The sequence below is a fragment of the Ovis aries genome, chromosome 13 (assembly GCF_016772045.2).
Source record: "Ovis aries strain OAR_USU_Benz2616 breed Rambouillet chromosome 13, ARS-UI_Ramb_v3.0, whole genome shotgun sequence".
Taxonomy (NCBI): domain Eukaryota; kingdom Metazoa; phylum Chordata; class Mammalia; order Artiodactyla; family Bovidae; genus Ovis; species Ovis aries.
Window position 1 is genome coordinate 11,810,589 of NC_056066.1, and position 17,261 is coordinate 11,827,849.

At 41.7% G+C, this 17,261-nt stretch overlaps 1 protein-coding gene across 5 annotated transcripts in view; it reads right to left on the reverse strand.

Annotated features, from left to right (window-relative positions):
• The window catches only part of SFMBT2 (Scm like with four mbt domains 2), a 182,173-nt gene that overhangs the window by 57,496 nt on the left and 107,416 nt on the right, over nucleotides 1-17,261 (reverse strand). For all 5 annotated transcript variants that reach the window (XM_027976510.2, XM_015099536.4, XM_027976509.2 and 2 more), the window contains 2 exons: nucleotides 10,659-10,751; nucleotides 9,079-9,226 (listed from right to left, as the gene is read on the reverse strand). In XM_027976510.2, coding sequence (XP_027832311.1) covers nucleotides 9,079-9,226; nucleotides 10,659-10,751 — 241 coding nt within the window. The remainder of the gene's footprint in view (nucleotides 1-9,078; nucleotides 9,227-10,658; nucleotides 10,752-17,261) is intronic.

A 17,261-nucleotide genomic window follows, 5' to 3' on the forward strand; every position in this document is an offset into this window, starting at 1 on the left:
GCCCATAAAAACAAACCCCCTCAAACTTATAAAATGTGATACATGAAGATACAATGGCATTATTAGTGATAATTCTGAGGATAAAAAAACATTTTTACATCCAAAAACAGAAAATAATATGAAACTTAGCTGAGTCCATGGAAATTCATGCAGGCATGAAAACTGCACCTAGTTTACTTAAAAAAAAAAATCATGAAAAAATGATTATTGTGAGTTTAGATGAAAAGACTGCTATAGCCATATACAGAACTATTAAACTGACATTAAAATATGCAAAGAAAAGGACTAGAGGAAATGTAAGAAAAACTTAACTAGGAAATAGCAAAATAATTATCTGAGTGGTAGGACTTCTGGATACTTTTTCTTTTACCTCTTTGCGTTGTCTAAATTTTCACTCATGTTCATGAATTATTTCAATAATAAAAACATATTGAAGGCATAGCATCTTTGCTCTATTTTAAAAGATAATCAAAGCACCAACCAATTCAGTAATACAATGGGTCAGCCTTCCACTTCTCCTTTACAGAATCTGGACTGTATCCAATTACAAGAGAAAGTTACCTCTCTCACCACCGCCAGGAAGTGAACCCCGAGGCAATCATGGCGGTCTTCTGTCCCTTGCCAGTGACTTGGGATTGAGGGGAAGGGCAAGGCTTTAAAAAAAAGATTTCTCTCTCTCTCAAAAAAAATTTTTTTAAAAAAGGGACCACAGGAGTAAAAGCTCCTATTCTGTGTTCTTTTTTAAAAAAGAGCAATCCCTGCCTTCGAAATCCACCACCTCCCTCCATATTTTCAGTTGACATTCATTTTCACAACCTTTCAAGCTGCCAATCTTGAAAATTTACACATTCATTTCCAATTGAATTAATCTGTTTTTACATTCATGGAATAGCACAGAAAAAGAAAAAAGAAAAACAAGGAAAGATGGGGAAGGGAAACAAGTCCAGTTAGTATAAACACCAGCCTTATCCAAAGTCCTTATCTTTTAGAATAAATGTTGAGAAGTATTTAATGCATGGAAGGTTACAGTGTGACACGCACACCCCTAAGTAGGGAGTCAGGCTCAAAGTGTTATTCTGATTCGTAAACAATGTTAGGAGATATAGATATGTCCCCAGGATGGAATCTGATATCGTATCAACGTCAACTGTCAAAGGCAAAACTAGCTTAAGAATCTTAAAGAACAGAGTAAATTCAGGGATAAGTGAGCAAGAGGGATGCTTAGCTTGCAACAATCAGGAATGTTTTCAGATGTTAAAAATCCACCCAAAGAGTGGGGAGACCTGACGGCAACCAGGATGAGCACGGTCATGATGGCACCAAGTCAGAACTTGAGAATATGGACTGGATTCACGACAGATCACATGGGGGTGTGAAACAGAAGAGTCAAGGTCGACTGGGTCCCCAATAATACCTACAGTGCTCTATTTCATCGTTTAAAAAGCGGAATCAAATATGGCAAAATGGTAGCCCTCTTTTCAATCAAGGTGGGAGGTCCATGAGTGCGTTTATTATTTTCTGCCCCCATTGGAATGTCTGAAATAGGAGACGACAGTCAATGTCTGAGGAAAAGAGAATACCAATTAGGGTTCATCACCGTGTGTCTTAATAATCATTGAAAAACACTTCTACTTCTTAAACTGTGTTCTGTGTCTACTAAGATGGCCAAATAGGAGAGACAAAGTACAAAGATAATTGATTTACTTGAGCGACTTCACTTTCACTTTTCACTTTCATGCACTGGAGAAGGAAATGGCCACCCACTCCAGTGTTCTTGCCTGGAGAATCCCAGGGACGGGGGAGCCTGGTAGGTTGCTGTCTGTGGGGTCGTACAGAGTCAGACACGACTGAAGCGACTTAGCAGAGGCAGCAGCTTTTGCTTGCACATTTTACAGCGGAAATATACAGGCTTCACATGCTCTGCAAAGATCCCCTGGGGGGTGTGATTCTGTGCCTAACCTTGGATGTTATGCACCAAGGAGGTTAATGAAATGATTTAAACACAGCAAGTCACGGTTGATAACCTATATGCATTTTTCCCTTCTTGATTTATTTGTTTGATCCCCTTTCAAAGTGGCTGTAACACTGAACCGCTGTTTGTTGGGCTGCAGTGAATGCAGTGAAATTGCCCAGATTCTGTCCTTTGCTTACGAAGAAAGCACCTGCTCAAATGGAGACAACGCTAAAAAAATTTCGACCCATTCTAGCCTAGACTATTTATATCTGGAATCTGGCGACCGATTTTTTTAAATAGGAATGGAGTCAAGATAACGTGAGCAGGGACGTATGTTGTCTGCACATCTCCTGTATCACCAGGTGTCTTGTTTCATCAGCTGTTTCACACTGGGCAATGAGTGCATTACTGTCTTCTGGGATTCAGACCTGTTGTAATTCAATGCAGTGTTTATGGTTCTAACAGAAATCTAAACAATGTAATGCTTTCATGGAAAACATACCGACAAGAACACATACGAACTCATTTTCAACATGTATTATAAATCTTGGGCTTCCATGGTAAAGAATCAGCAGTAGAGAATCCGCCTGCCAATGCAGGAGACGGGAGTTCGATCCCTGGGTCAGGAAGATCCCCTGGAGAAGGAAACGGCAACCCACTCCACTATTCTTGCCTGGGAAATCCCACGGACAGAGAAGCCTGGTGGGCTGCTACAGCCCATTGGGTTGCAAAGAGCGACTAAACAACCACAACAAAAATAACAAATCCTACACACTCTCAGAATTCAAGTTAAAAACGACAAACTTTCATACGTTATTGAAGCAAATAAGGGTGCTGGAAAGCATCCAACAGCGTGATTGCCAGATTAGATGCTGATATATAAGGCACGTAACAAGTTATCTCAAGCAACCATAAAATCACCACTACCGAGACCACCAGCATCTCTCAATTTTAATTGACTTTAATTAAAAAAATAAAAACACTTTACTACATATATGATACATGTAAATACATAGTCAATATGGTGTCCCCAACTGGTGTTAAGTGTTAGTCACTCAGTCGTGTCCAACTCTTTGCGACCCCATGGACTGTAGCCTGCCAGGCTCCTCTGTCCAGGGAAGCCCCAGGTGGTGAGGGAGTTCAATAATTAAAGCCGTATCTTTGTTATAACTACAAACATTTGGAACTTTCCCTAGAGCTGAAATTCTCCAAATGCTTTGACCCAAAGACCATTCCAGTCAGGGGAAAGTCATGGTCCACTGACATCGCTCAGCCCTGTATAAGGTCACCAAAATGCCCTGAAATTACTAAGAAGGGCAGATTTTACAAAGTATCAGGGAGAGAAAACAGCAATAAAGGGTGGTTATACAGAAAACACATTCAACTTGGGATCTTAAGAGTGTAGTTTTATGCCAAGTTCAGCCCCAAGACTTATTAAAAACTTAAAAACCATTTAACACAACTAAACTTCAATTTCCCCACATATATAATGATTGGAGGTGACCAGATAATCTCTAGTACCACTTTCAGTTATAAAAACCCTTTTATAATAATATATAATCATTTTTGAATAAATAAAACATTCATGTAGAGCAAAGAGAAAATAAAAAATAAAAATAGTTAAAAACTATCCTGTTAAAAGTCTGGTTCCTGGCTGCCCTGGGTTCCTGGCTGCCCTGGTTGCCACCTCCATACCCTAGGCTCCCAAATACAAGTCATCATTTTCATTAATTTGTTACATAATCTTCCAGACTCTCTTTACAAGAATATGTGCAAACATAAATACACATCCTGGAACTTCCATGGTGATCCAGTGGTTAAGAAATGCAGGCGAATGTGGGCTCAACTAGGATCTCGAATGCCACAGAGCAACTAGACCCGTGCTGCACAACCAGAGGAAAACCTGCTCACTGCAACCAAGACCCAACGCAGCAATACATAAAGAAACAATATACACCCTTACTGGCCTCTTTTCTAGCAATAAAGGCATGGTACTGTAACCCACTGATCAGCCCACTCACAGCACACCCTGTAGAGCATCTCAGGTCAATACGGAGAGATCTGCCTCATTCTTTTCAACAGCTGCACAGTGTTCACTATATAAACACCTAAAATTGAGTTAACCAACCCCATACAGAGAGACACGTGGATTTTCCCAAGTCTTTTGCTATTACACATCATGCTGCAAAAATAACCAAACTTCTATGCATATTATCAGTACATTGTAGGTTTAGGAGAAATTCCCAGAAGTGGAAATGCTAAGTCAACAGCTAAATGCATCTGTAATTTTGGTATAACTTCCCAAACTGCCTTGCATACAGTTGGGCACCTACCTGCATTCCTGCCAGCAAGTCTGAGAGAACCTGTCCCTCCATACTCCATCAAAACAGACCTGCTTCTTCCTTTCTCTTTTGGATATCCACCTCATCTGAGAAATCCGTGCCATCTCAGTATGACTTTACTGGGCATTTCTCTTCTTATGATGAGTTCACATAAAAGGCATGATTCTATTATCATTAAGTATCTACTCGTATTTATAAACCTATAAGTTTTTGCTTTTCTTCTTACTGGATTATATGTAAAAGCTCTACCATCTCAAGACAACAGTCCTACAGCCAAAAGACAACCCCTAAAGACTACCTCAGATATGCCGATGACACTACCCTCATGGCAGAAAGTGAAGAGGAACTCAAAAGCCTCTTGATGAAAGTGAAAGAGGAGAGTGAAAAAGTTGGCTTAAAGCTCAACATTCAGAAAACGAAGATCATGGCATCTGGTCCCATCACTTCATGGGAAATAGATGGGGAAACAGTGGAAACAGTGTCAGACTTTATTTTGGGGGGGCTCCAAAATCACTGCAGATGGTGACTGCAGCCATGTAATTAAAAGACGCTTACTCCTTGGAAGGAAAGTTATGACCAATCTAGATAGCATATTGAAAAGCAGAGACATTACTTTGCCAACTAAGGTCTGTCTAGTCAAGGCTATGGTTTTTCCAGTGGTCATGTATGGATGTGAGAGTTGGACTGTGAAGAAAGCTGAGTGCCAAAGAATTGATGCTTTTGAACTGTGGTGTTGGAGAAGACTCTTGAGAGTCCCTTGGACAGCAAGGAAATCCAACTAGTCCATCCTAAAGGAAATCAGTCCTGGGATTTCTTTGGAGGGAATGATGCTGAAGCTGAAACTCCAGTACTTTGGCCACCTCATGCGAAGAGTTGACTCATTGGAAAAGACCCTGATGCTAGGAGGGATTGGGGGCAGGAGGAGAAGGGAACGACAGAGGATGAGATGGCTGGATGGCATCACTGACTTCATGGACATGAGTTTGGGTAAACTCCGGGAGTTGGTGATGGACAGGGAGGCCTGGTGTGCTGTGATTCATGGGGTTGCAAAGAGTTGGACATGACTGACCAACTGAACTGAACTGAACTGAAAGATTACTGATGGATCACTTCTTGTTTTAAGGGTTTAAAAAATGATTATCACTGAGATTTTCTTATTGGAAAATACTAATCACCATTACTCAGTATTTTACAAATGATACATAATACCAATAGAGAAACATTCCTCCTAGAAAAGATATGCTTCAGTTTCAAAAGTGGAAGGAACGGTCTGGACGACTACATGAAGACAATTTCATCTTACCAAAAATCACCAATACTTAGGTGACAGAGAAGTCATAATTATGGCTGAAGGGTAGGTATAAAAAGCTTAAGATGACATACGGATGGCTAACAAACACATGAAAAGATGCTCAACATCACTCATTATCAGAGAAATGCAAATCAAAACCACAATGAGGTACCATTTCACACCAGTCAGAATGGCTGCGATCCAAAAATCTGCAAGCAATAAATGCTGGAGAGGGTGTGGAGAAAAGGGAACCCTCCTACACTGTTGGTGGGAATGCAAACTAGTACAGCCACTATGGAGAACAGTGTGGAGATTCCTTAAAAAATTGCAAACAGAACTACCTTATGACCCAGCAATCCCATGCTGGGCATACACACCGAGGAAACCAGAATTGAAAGAGACACATGTACCCCAATGCTCATCGCAGCACTGTTTATAATAGCCAGGACATGGAAACAACCTAGATGTCCATCAGCAGATGAATGGATAAGAAAGCTGTCGTACATATACACAATGGAGTATTACTCAGCCGTTAAAAAGAATTCATTTGAATCAGTTCTGATGAGATGGATGAAACTGGAGCCGATTATACAGAGTGAAGTAAGCCAGAAAGAAAAACACCAATACAGTATACTAACACATATATATGGAATTTAGAAAGATGGCAATGACGACCCTGTATGCAAGACAGGAAAAAAGACACAGCTGTGTATAACAGACTTTTGGACTCAGAGGGGGAGGGAGAGGGTGGGATGATTTGGGAGAATGGCATTCTAACATGTATACTATCATGTAAGAATTGAATCGCCAGTCTATGTCTGACGCAGGATACAGCATGCTTGGGGCTGGTGCATGGGGATGACCCACAGAGATGTTATGGGGAGGGAGGTGGGAGGGGGGTGCATGTTTGGGAACACATGTAAGAATTAAAGATTTTAAAATAAAAAAAAATATTTAATATTATAAAAAAATTTGTACCGTCATTTCACTGCACATCTAAGAGTTCAACCATATTAATATAAAACAATTTTCTTAGTATCATAAAATGCAATTATCAAAATAGGCACATCCATTTTACTAGTAAAGCTCCAAGCTATGTGAATAATCTCTTTTTGGAAACATATTTAAAAATTCTCAAGACCCTGGTAAATGTTATACCTCTACCATCCATCAATCAAACATCCAAAATGCAGATATTTTAAATGTTTTTCCTATTTTTTTAAACTATGTGAGGAAATACCCGACTCATTTTTTAAAATTCTTAAATAGATCCTATTTTTCTAGGAACAAACTCGAAATTTTTCAAGTCCAACCAAGCCACATTTTAGATATCTGTGACATTTTTCTTCAATGACAAGAGACTCGTCTGCACACACACATTTTGATTAGAAGTTGGGAAGAAACAAAGATGGCCAGAGGGCTTTCCAACTCTACAACTGGCCAGCTGCTGACATTTCACAGAAGGAAAAGACTTCTCTTGCCTGAACCAGTAGATGGTTCATAACATAGAACTTGGGCTTCCCAGGTAGTACTGCTGGTAAAGAATCCGCCTGCCGATGCAGAAGACGTAAGAGATGCAGGTTCGATCCCTGAGTCAGGAAGATTCCCCTGGAGGAAGACATGGCAACCCACTCCAGCATCCTTGCCTAGAAAATCCCCATGGAGAGAGGAACCTGGTGGGCCACAGTCCATAGCATAGCAAGCAGTCAGACACGACTGAAGCAACTTAGCATGCACACACACAACACAGAACTTGTACTGTCACGTAAAGAATCATAAGAACACTGGGATTTGTATCACGTCTTTGATTCTATACAGCAGAGGTCCCCAACCTTTTTGGCAGCAGGGGCTGGTTTCATGGAAGACAGTTTCTCCATGAACCAGGGGTGGGGGAATGGTTTCTGGATGACTCAAGTGAATTACATTTATTGTGCACTTTACTTCTATTATTATTACATCAGCTCCACCTCAGAGCATCAGGCATCAGATCCCAGCAGTCAGGGATCCCTGCTACAGATATCTGTGGCGTACCAGGGGTGCCCCCATTTACCAGTCTTGAAAACTGAGGCACACTGATTTGCAGAGTCATCCACAGGCACCCAAATGGACACAAAAACAGAGGCCACGGGATCCTAATCTTCACCACCCATAACTGAGCAAAGAATCAGGAGCCGACTGCCTGTCCTGTTACTAAGTGTAGGGTCCTGGGCAGGTTACATAAACTCCCTGGAACTAAGTCTCCTTGTAGGGAAATCCTCATTTTTGAGGACTCGATGAATTTGGCACTGGAAACATTGGAAGCAGTGTTTTGCAGAAACATTATAATCAGGCTGAATTCCATTACTGCAGAACGTCAGTGAGAAGAAGCAAGGGCCGAGATGGAAATAATTCAAAAGCATCTCTTCCGCGGGGCTGACACTGGAGGATGAATTAGGATAAATGCCCAGCAAAGTACAGTCATTCCACAATAGTGAGGAGCAACACGACTGATGTACACATAACCCAGTCTCCGGAGATCTGAAGAGATGAGCACAAAAGCCCCGTTTCATTTGAGATTATCTGTCAAAATCTCCCCGGAACTTAAGTTCTCTATTCTTGTTTTTTTTTTCTCTTCCTTCATTCCCCTTCTTTTCCTATCCATCTTCTCACCTTTCATCTCTCTGCATCCTCCCTGGAAAAACCTTAGAATTACAAGGACAAGAAATCACATCTGTAAAGTACAGCACGGTACTCAGTCATACTATGGTTTATGGGTCTCAATTCAAGAGGACTTGAATGCAACCTGGTTCCCAACTTAATTACTGTCATGTCTTATGGAAACAAAGTGCTAAAAATCTGAGAGCAACTGGGCTCTAGGGAGAAGTCAACTTATTGGAAATACCATTTTAGAGAAATGTTTCCTTAGCAGGTTGCTGCCTTTGTAAAGCCACAGCTCAGACACGTTCCAGTTTTTAATCCCAATCACTTGGCAATTCTATACCCTCTCTCACCACACAGCAGAAACACAGCTGTCAACTGTACAATAACAGAAGGGTAGCAATGTTTCACAGAGGAGCCCAGGGTCACATGCCTCCTCAGGGGATGGAGCTGTGTGTGTGTGCACGTGTGTGCTAAGTCACTTCAGCCGTGTCCAATTCTGTGTGACCGCATAGAGCCCGCCAGGCTCCTCTGTCCATGGGATTCTCCAAGAAAGAGTACTGCAGTGGGTTGCCACGTACTCCTCCAGGGCATCTTCCCGACCCAGGTATCAAACCTGCATTTCTTCTGTGTCCCGCACTGGCAGGCGGGTTCTTTACCACTAGCACCACCTGGGAAGCCTGAAGGAGCTGTAACAGACCCTATGTCAAGCTAACCAAGAAACCCACTGTTTTCCCACTGCGTCTGAAATGTTTATGGCATAAACGTCTCCACATCAACAAAGGCATCACTTTGCTGACAATACAAGTCCTCCTGAACCACCCAAACGCTGTCAGTTTTCGCAAAACACAAACCTTTGGGAGGGGTGAGATTGACTCCGTTTTTAAGGCACCACTGAACGGGTAAGATCCCCAGAGAGTCCGCATGGCACAGCATCGAGAGTTTACTAGGCTCTGGTCGGAGGTCGTCAATCGTCACTTGAAAAAAGTGATTGTTAAAAACCTGAAGGGAAAGACAACAGCGCCCGGGGTTAATTCCTTGAGACGAACAAATAATGCTCCGAGGAAGACTGGCACAGCTTTCAAATGAAGTACATATATTTCACCCAAATGGTCCCAGCAATACCTGCTGTTTCAATACATATTCTTAAAGTGGTCCAGTCATGAAAAAGTTTAAGTTGATCATTTTGGTCATACTAATGGAACTAAAACGCATGTTGGCTAGAATCTAAATGTGCTGGATTCTTCCACCATTTATAAAATGATATAAATAGTGGATATGCTCAGTCCCTCAGTCATGTCTGACTCTTTAGTGACATCATGGACTGCAGCCTGCCAGGCTCCTCTGTTCGTGGAATTTCCTGGGCAAGAACACTGGAGTGGGTTGACATTTCTTCCTCCAATAAATACTGTGTGTGTGTGTGTGTATACATGTGTGTGTGTATGTGTGTGTATTTAAAGTAGAAACACATACTGGGCAAGAATACTAGAGTGGGTTGAGATTTCTTCCTCCAATAAATAGTGTGTGTGTGTGTGTGTGTGTACGTACGTGTGTGTGTGTACGTGTGTGTGTGTGTGTACGTGTGTGTGTGTGTTTAAAGTAGAAACACATACTGGGCAAGAACACTGGAGTGGGTTGACATTTCTTCCTCCAATAAATACTGTGTGTGTGTGTGTGTGTGTGTGTGTGTATTTAAAGTAGAAACACATACTTTAGATGTTAGGATAGGTGAGTTGACTGAGACGTCTTTGATGGGGAAGGGAAACTATAATCTTAAAAGACTATCAGCTCGTTAATAAAAATGTCTTTACACGAAATGGTACTTTCATTTTAAATCTGCGAACTGTAGATGTATGACTTTTCCTTTAATCGGTGAAAGCAGATGAAAGAAAGGAAGTGAAGTGTTCTCTGCCCCCTCACTCCGGAAACAGGACTTTGCTTATCACCATTTGCAAGTATTTTCAAAATAGATCACATGGGCTATAATCAGTGTGGCAGGAGGAGCCCAATTATTAGTACAAATACTACGTATGCAAACTTATCAGCAGTTCTTTTCATGAGCACAGACAAATGGTAGGCTCAGTATCATGCGGTTAATAAGAGAAGGTGGCACATATTCAGTGGTTGAGTTCACTGCTATAAACTCAGTTTCTCATCGGCAGCTTCCTCTAGGACACAAGCATCTGCATTCTGTACTATCAGAGGACAACTGATGTTCACCCACCCATTCCAAGAGGAGGCACCTGATCAAACTCGCTCCATGATGTAAGAGACCAAAACGGGAGCTTAAGACAGGGCTGGGCTGCAGAGGAAGCCCTCTTTCCCGGGTTTACCTGGCACTGAGCCTTTTCCCTCGGGTTGGCTTGGGAATAGAAAGACTTACGATGTGATCCACTCCAGAGGTGGAGGTCAGGAGCAGGGGAGGGATGCTCACCTTGGTCACGGATGCAGGGCAAATGTGACTCATGTTCACAGTCTCTAGCTTCATCCCAACTGTGAAGAAATGACTTCTCAAATCTGCATGGTCCTGCAGGGAAAAGACTGAGACTGTTAAAAAGACTTGGATTGTAAATTAACTCGGTAACTGTCCAGATGCTTGCTTTGAATGTTTTAGTGGGTCACCTACAACAGACTGAAATAATTAACCCTCTCCAGCCTCTAATTATGGCAAGATATCACGTGTTTGGGGCTTCCCTGATGGCTCAGACAGTAAAGAATCCGCCTGCAACGTCTGAGACCTGGGTTTGATCCCTGAGTTGGGAAGATCCCCTGGAGAAGGGAGTGGCAACCCACTCCAGTATTCTTGCCTGGAGAATTCCATGGACAGAGGAGCCTGGCAGGCTACAGTCCATTGGGCTGCAAAGAGTCGGACACGACTGAGTGACTTTTGCTTCACTTCATCGTGTATTTAATTATTTTCTGCAGGCTTCATTGCTTTTCCAAGGGAGAAACAAGCCTTGGTGGCCATACTGAAATTTTGTACTGCACAATTAAAAAAAAAAAACACACCACATGGCTTTGATTTTCCTATCATGGACAGACATGTAGCACAGTAATGGAAACCACCAGTCATGTAAAACACAGCAGGGGCATCCTTGGAAAAGGTGGCCTCTTGCTACTGGAGTTACTTCGCAGACTTCGGGGAGGATCTGGTGGGGGGATACAGCTTGTCTTCTCTGCATTCAGTATCAGTGATGGGTACTGATACTGGTTCTTGGAAAAGTGGAGACAACACACCCCGAAACAGCCCAGCACCCAATCAGACCCTGCCTCCTGCTCTATAAAGATGAGCTACACCCCGCACTTAATAGGTGCCTGGCAAGTTTTATAGACAATTCACCAAAGCCTTGTGTGTGTGAGCAGAGCCTTCCTGCCTTCTCAAGAAAACACATTTCAGTCACTGCTTCAGCTACCCAGCAACAGATGAGGCTGGTGGGACTCTGGCCACCAGGATTTATCTTGCCGAGATGGAGGTCACCTCATAACTCACGGTCTTTATAAACAGCAGTGGATAAATAAATGTCTTTCCAGGCTGTCCCTGAGGAAATAAGTGCTGCAAGTAAATCCTGCTGTTTCTAAATACATCAATTGGGTGTGAGAAGTACAAACGCAGCTGGGGATCTATGACTTCCTTTGATCTGCCAATGTAAAGTGGATTTAAAAAAATTTTTTATTGAAGTATAGTTGATTTACAATGTTGTGGTAGTCTCAGGTGTACAGTAAAGTGATTCAGTTACACATACAAACACATGCGAATTCTTTTTCAGATCCTTTTCCATTACAGATTATTACAAGAAATTGAACATTGTTCCTGGTGCTATATAGTAGGTCCTTGTTATCTATCTAGTTTATATACAGTAATGTGTGTATTTTAATCCCAAATGTCTAATTTGTCCCAAGCTCTCCGTGTGACCTTGACCACTAACCTGAAGTCTTCAGCCAATTTCACATCCATCCCTGTCTCGGCTCCAAGCCCCACCAGAAGGTTGCTCAATCACAACTCCCAATGCTGGGGTGGAAACCTTTTAATGCACAGGAACCCTACACTAATAACTACCCCTTACCTGCTTCAATACTTTGGCCACTTGATATGAAGACCCGACTCGTTGGAAAAGACCCTGATACTGGGAAAGACTGAGGGCAGGAGGAGAAGCGGGTAGCAGAGGATGAGATGGTTAGATAGCATTACGGACTCAATGGACATGAGTTTAAGCAAACTCTGGGAGAGATTGAGAACAGGGAAGGCTGGCATGCTACAGTCAATGAGATCGCAAAGAGTTGGACATGACTTGGCATCGGAACAACCGCAACAACCTGCTGCCCCATTTTACTCATAGGTGTCTAGAGGTACCTTCTGCTCCTTAGGAATAAAGCATTAAGTCTTGGACAGAAATGTGGTCCACAGACAATCTTCTCTCTCCAAGGCTGTGGATTCTATAATAAATCCTTATTGTCAATGATTTCAGAGCATCCTGAATTAAACTGCGTATCTAGGTTAAGAGGGGATCCCTCTGTGTACCTACCACACTCTCATCTTTCTAGAGTCCCTGTATGCCTCTGTGAACCTCTGAACATCTTCCCCTCTGTTCATACTTAAGAAATATCACCCACATCAAAACCATATGTAGTCACATGTGGAATGAAAATAAATTATTAATGACATGAACATTTTTAAACAATTAAAATACTGTTAGCAACACGTTGTCTTGATGACAAAAAATATTTTAAAATAAAGCTTAGTGAAAAAAGGTTGAGAAACAAGTTTTCCTTTGTGAATCACAACTTAGGTTTCCTACACTTAAATTTTTTCTACTAGGATTCAGTTGCAAGCACACAAATTTCTTACTCATGGAAATCCATCTGGTTTTGTTCCAACCTATGTGAAAACTCTTGAGCTTTCTTGTTTAATATATTGCAAAAAAAAAAAAAAAAACAAAGAAAGAAACTGAATATTTTGAGGGGCTACTTGCAACCATAAGCAGGTCATTTATATTCTGGTCTCAAATATCCATGTCTATTGGTCACAGCAAATACCCGCTTCCAACAGTACAAGAGAAAAGTCTACACATGGACATCACCAGATGGTCAATATCAAAATCAGATTGATTAGATTCTTTGCAGCCAAAGGTGGAGAAGCTCTAGAAAGTCTGCAAAAACAAGACCGGGAGCAGACTGTGGCTCAGATCATGAGCTCCTTATTGCCAAATTCAGACTTAAATCGAAGAAAATAAGGAAAACCACTAGACCTTTCAGGCATGACCTAAATCAAATTCCTTACAATTATGCAGTGGAAGTGAGAAATAGATTCAAGGGATTAGAACTGATTGAGTGCCTGGAGAACTATGGACAGATGTTCGGGACACTGTATAGGAAAAAAGGATGAAGACCATCCCCCCACCAAAAAATGTGAAAAAGCAAAAAATGGCTGTCTCAGGGGGCCTTACAAATAGCTGTGAAAAGAAGAGAAGCAAAAAGTGAAGGAGAACAGGAAAGATCAACTCATTTGAATGCAGAGTTCCAAAGAACAGCAAGGAGCGATAAGAAAGCCTTCCTCAGTAATCAGTGCAGAGAAATAGAAGAAAACAATAGAACGGGAAGGAATAGAGATCTCTTCAAGAAAATGAGATACCAAGGGAACACTTCATGCAAAGATGGGCACAGTAAAGGACAGAAATGGTTTGAACCTAACGGATGCAGATGACATTAAGAAGAGGTGGCAAGAATACATATGCAGATGATATTAAGAAGAGGTGGCAAGAATTATACAAAAAAGATCTTCACGACCCAGATAATCACGATGGTGTGATCACTCACGTAGAGCCAGACATCCTGGAATGTGAGAAGTTAACTGCGCTTTTGTTCATCACTATGAACAAAGCTAGTGGAGATGACAGAATTCCACTTGAGCTATTTCAAAACTTAAGACAATGCTGTTAAAGTGCTGCACTCAATATGCCCGCCAATTTGGAAAACTCAGCAGTGGCCACAGGACTGGAAAAGGTCAGTTTTCATTCCAATCCCAAAGAAAGGCAATGCCAAAGAATGTTCAAACTACCACACAACTGCACTCATCTAACACAGTAGCAAGTAATGTTCAAAATTCTCCAAGTCAGGCTTCAACAATTCATGAACCGTGAACTTCCAGATGTTCAAGCTGGATTTAGAAAAGGTAGAGGAACCTTAGATCAAATTGCCAACATCCACTGGATCATCAAAAAAGCAAGGAGTTGCAGAAAAACATCTATTTCTGCTTTATTGACTATGCCAAAGCCTTTGACTGTGTGGATCACAATAAACTGTGGAAAATTCTGAGAGAGATGGGAATACCAAACTAGCTGACCTGCCTCTTGAGAAACCTATATAAAGGTCAAGAAGCAACAGTTAGAACTGGACATGGAACAACAGACTGGTTCCAAATAGGGAAAGGAGTACGGGAAGGCTGTATATTGTCACCCTGCTTATTTAACTTATATGCAGAGTACATCATGAGAAACGCTGGGCTGGAAGAAGCACAAGTTAGAGTCAAGACTGCCGGGAGAAACACCAATAACCTCAGATATGCAGACAACACCACCCTTATGGCAGAAAGTAAAGAAGAACTAAAGAGCCTCTTGATGAAAGTGAAGAGGTGAGTGAAAAAGTTGGCTTAAAACTCAACATTTAGAAAACAAAGATCATCGCTTCCGGTACCATCACTTCATGGCAAACAGGTGGGGAAACAATAGAAACAGTGACAGACTTTATTTTCTTGGGCTCCAAAATCACTGCAGATGGTGACTGAAGTTAAAGCCATGAAATTAAAAGACGCTTACTCCTTGGAAGAACAGTTATGACCAACCTAGACAGCATATTAAAAAGCAGAGACATTACCTTGTCAACCAAGGTCCGTCTAGTAAAAGCTATGGTTTTTCCAGGAGTCATGTATAGATGTGAGAGTTGGACTATCAAGAAACCTGAGAGTCGAAGAATTGATGCTTTTGAACTGTGGTGTTGGAGAAGACTCTTGAGAGTCCCTTGGACTGCAAGGAGATCCAACCAGTCCATCCTCAAGGAAGTCAGGCCTGAATATTCATTGGAAGGACTGATGCTAAAGCTGAAACTCCAATACTCTGGCCACCTGATGGGAAGAACTGACTCATTGGAAAAGACCCTGATGTGGGGAAAGACTAAAGGCAGGAAGAGAAGGGGACAACAGAGGATGAGATCGTTGGATGGCATCGCGTACTTAATGGACAAGAGTTTGAGTTAACTCCAGGAGTTGGTGATGGACAGGGAGGCCTGGCGTGCTGCAGTCAATGGAGTTGCAAAGAGTCAGACACGACTGAGCGACTGAACTGAACTGAACTGAGTTATTGATTACATCTTATTAATAAACATGAGCTCCAAATTTCCAAAAGGAACTTGGAAATTTTAAAACATATCCTTTTCTGCTCAGATGTAACTTTCACTTTGTTTAGGTCATTTTGGGGGATGAAATTTTACAAATTTCAAATTCCTTTTTAAAATTTTATTTACTCATTTTTTTGGCTGTGCCAGGTCTTCATTGCTGTGTGTGGGCTTTTGTTTAGTTGCAGCAAGCAGAGACAACACCACAGTTCAAAAGCATCAATTCTTCAGCACTCAGCCTTCTTCACAGTCCAACTCTCACATCCACACATGACTCCTGGAAACACCACAGCTTTGACCAGACGGACCTTTGTTGGTCGTCTCTGCCAAAGTAATGTCTCTGCTTTTTAATATGCTGTCTAGGTTGGTCATAACTTTTCTTCCAAGGAGCAAGTGTCTTTAATTTTATGGCTGCAGTCACCTTCTGCAGTGATTTTGGAGCCCAAAAGAATAAAGTCTACCACTGTTTCCCTATCTACGTGCCATGAGGTGCTGGCACCAGATGCCATGATCTTAGTTTTCTGAATGTTGAGTTTTAAGCCAACTCTTCACTCTCCTCTTTCACTTTCATCAAGAGACTCTTTAGTTCTTTGCTTTCTGCCGTAAGGGTGGTGTCATCTGCATATCTGAGGTTATTGATATTTCTCCCAGCAGTCTTGCCTGCAGCCTGTGCTTCATCCACCCCAGCGTTTCTCATGATGTACTCTGCATATAAGTTAAATAAGCAGGGTGACAGTATACAGCCTTGACATATTCCTTTCCGTATTTGGTACCAGTCTATTATTCCGTGTTCAGTTCTAACTTTTGCTTCTTGACCTGCCTACAGATTTCTCAGGAGGCAGGTCAAGTGGTCTGGTATTCCCATCTCTTTCAGAATTTTCCACAGTTTGTTGTGATCCACACAGTCAAAGGCTTTGGCATTGTCAATAAACAGACGTTTTCCTGGAACTCTCTTGCTTTTTTGATGATCCAGTGGATGTTGGCAATTTGATCTCCAGTTCCTCTACCTTTTCTAAATCCAGCTTGAACATCTGGAAGTTCACGGTTCATGTATTGTTGAAGCCTGACTTGGAGAATTTTGAACATTACTTGCTAGCATGTTAGATGAGTGCAATTGTGCGGTAGTTTGAGCATTCTTTGGCATTACCTTTCTTTGGGATTGGAATGAAAACTGATCTTTTCCAGCATTTTCACAGCATCATGTTTTAGGATTTTAAAGTTCTCAACTGGAGTTCCTTCACCTCCACTAGCTTTGTTCGTAGTGATGCATCCTAAGGCCCATTTGACTTTGCATGCCAGGATGTCTGGCTCTAGGTGAGTGATCACACCATTGTGATTATCTGGGTCATGATGTTCTTTTCTGTATAGTTCTTCTATGTATTCTTGCCACTTCTTAATATCTTCTGCCTCTGTTACATCCATACCATTTTTGCTCTTTATTGTGCCCATCTTTGCATGAAATGTTTACTTGTTATCTCTAATTTTCTTGAAGAGATCTCTAGTCTTTCCCATCCTATTGGTTTCCTCTATTTCTCTGCACTGATCACTGAGAAAGGCTTTCTTATCTCTCCTTGCTCTTCTTTGGAATTCTGCATTCAATGGGTGTATCTTTTTTCTCCTTTGCTTTTTCAGTTCAGTTCAGTTCAGTTGC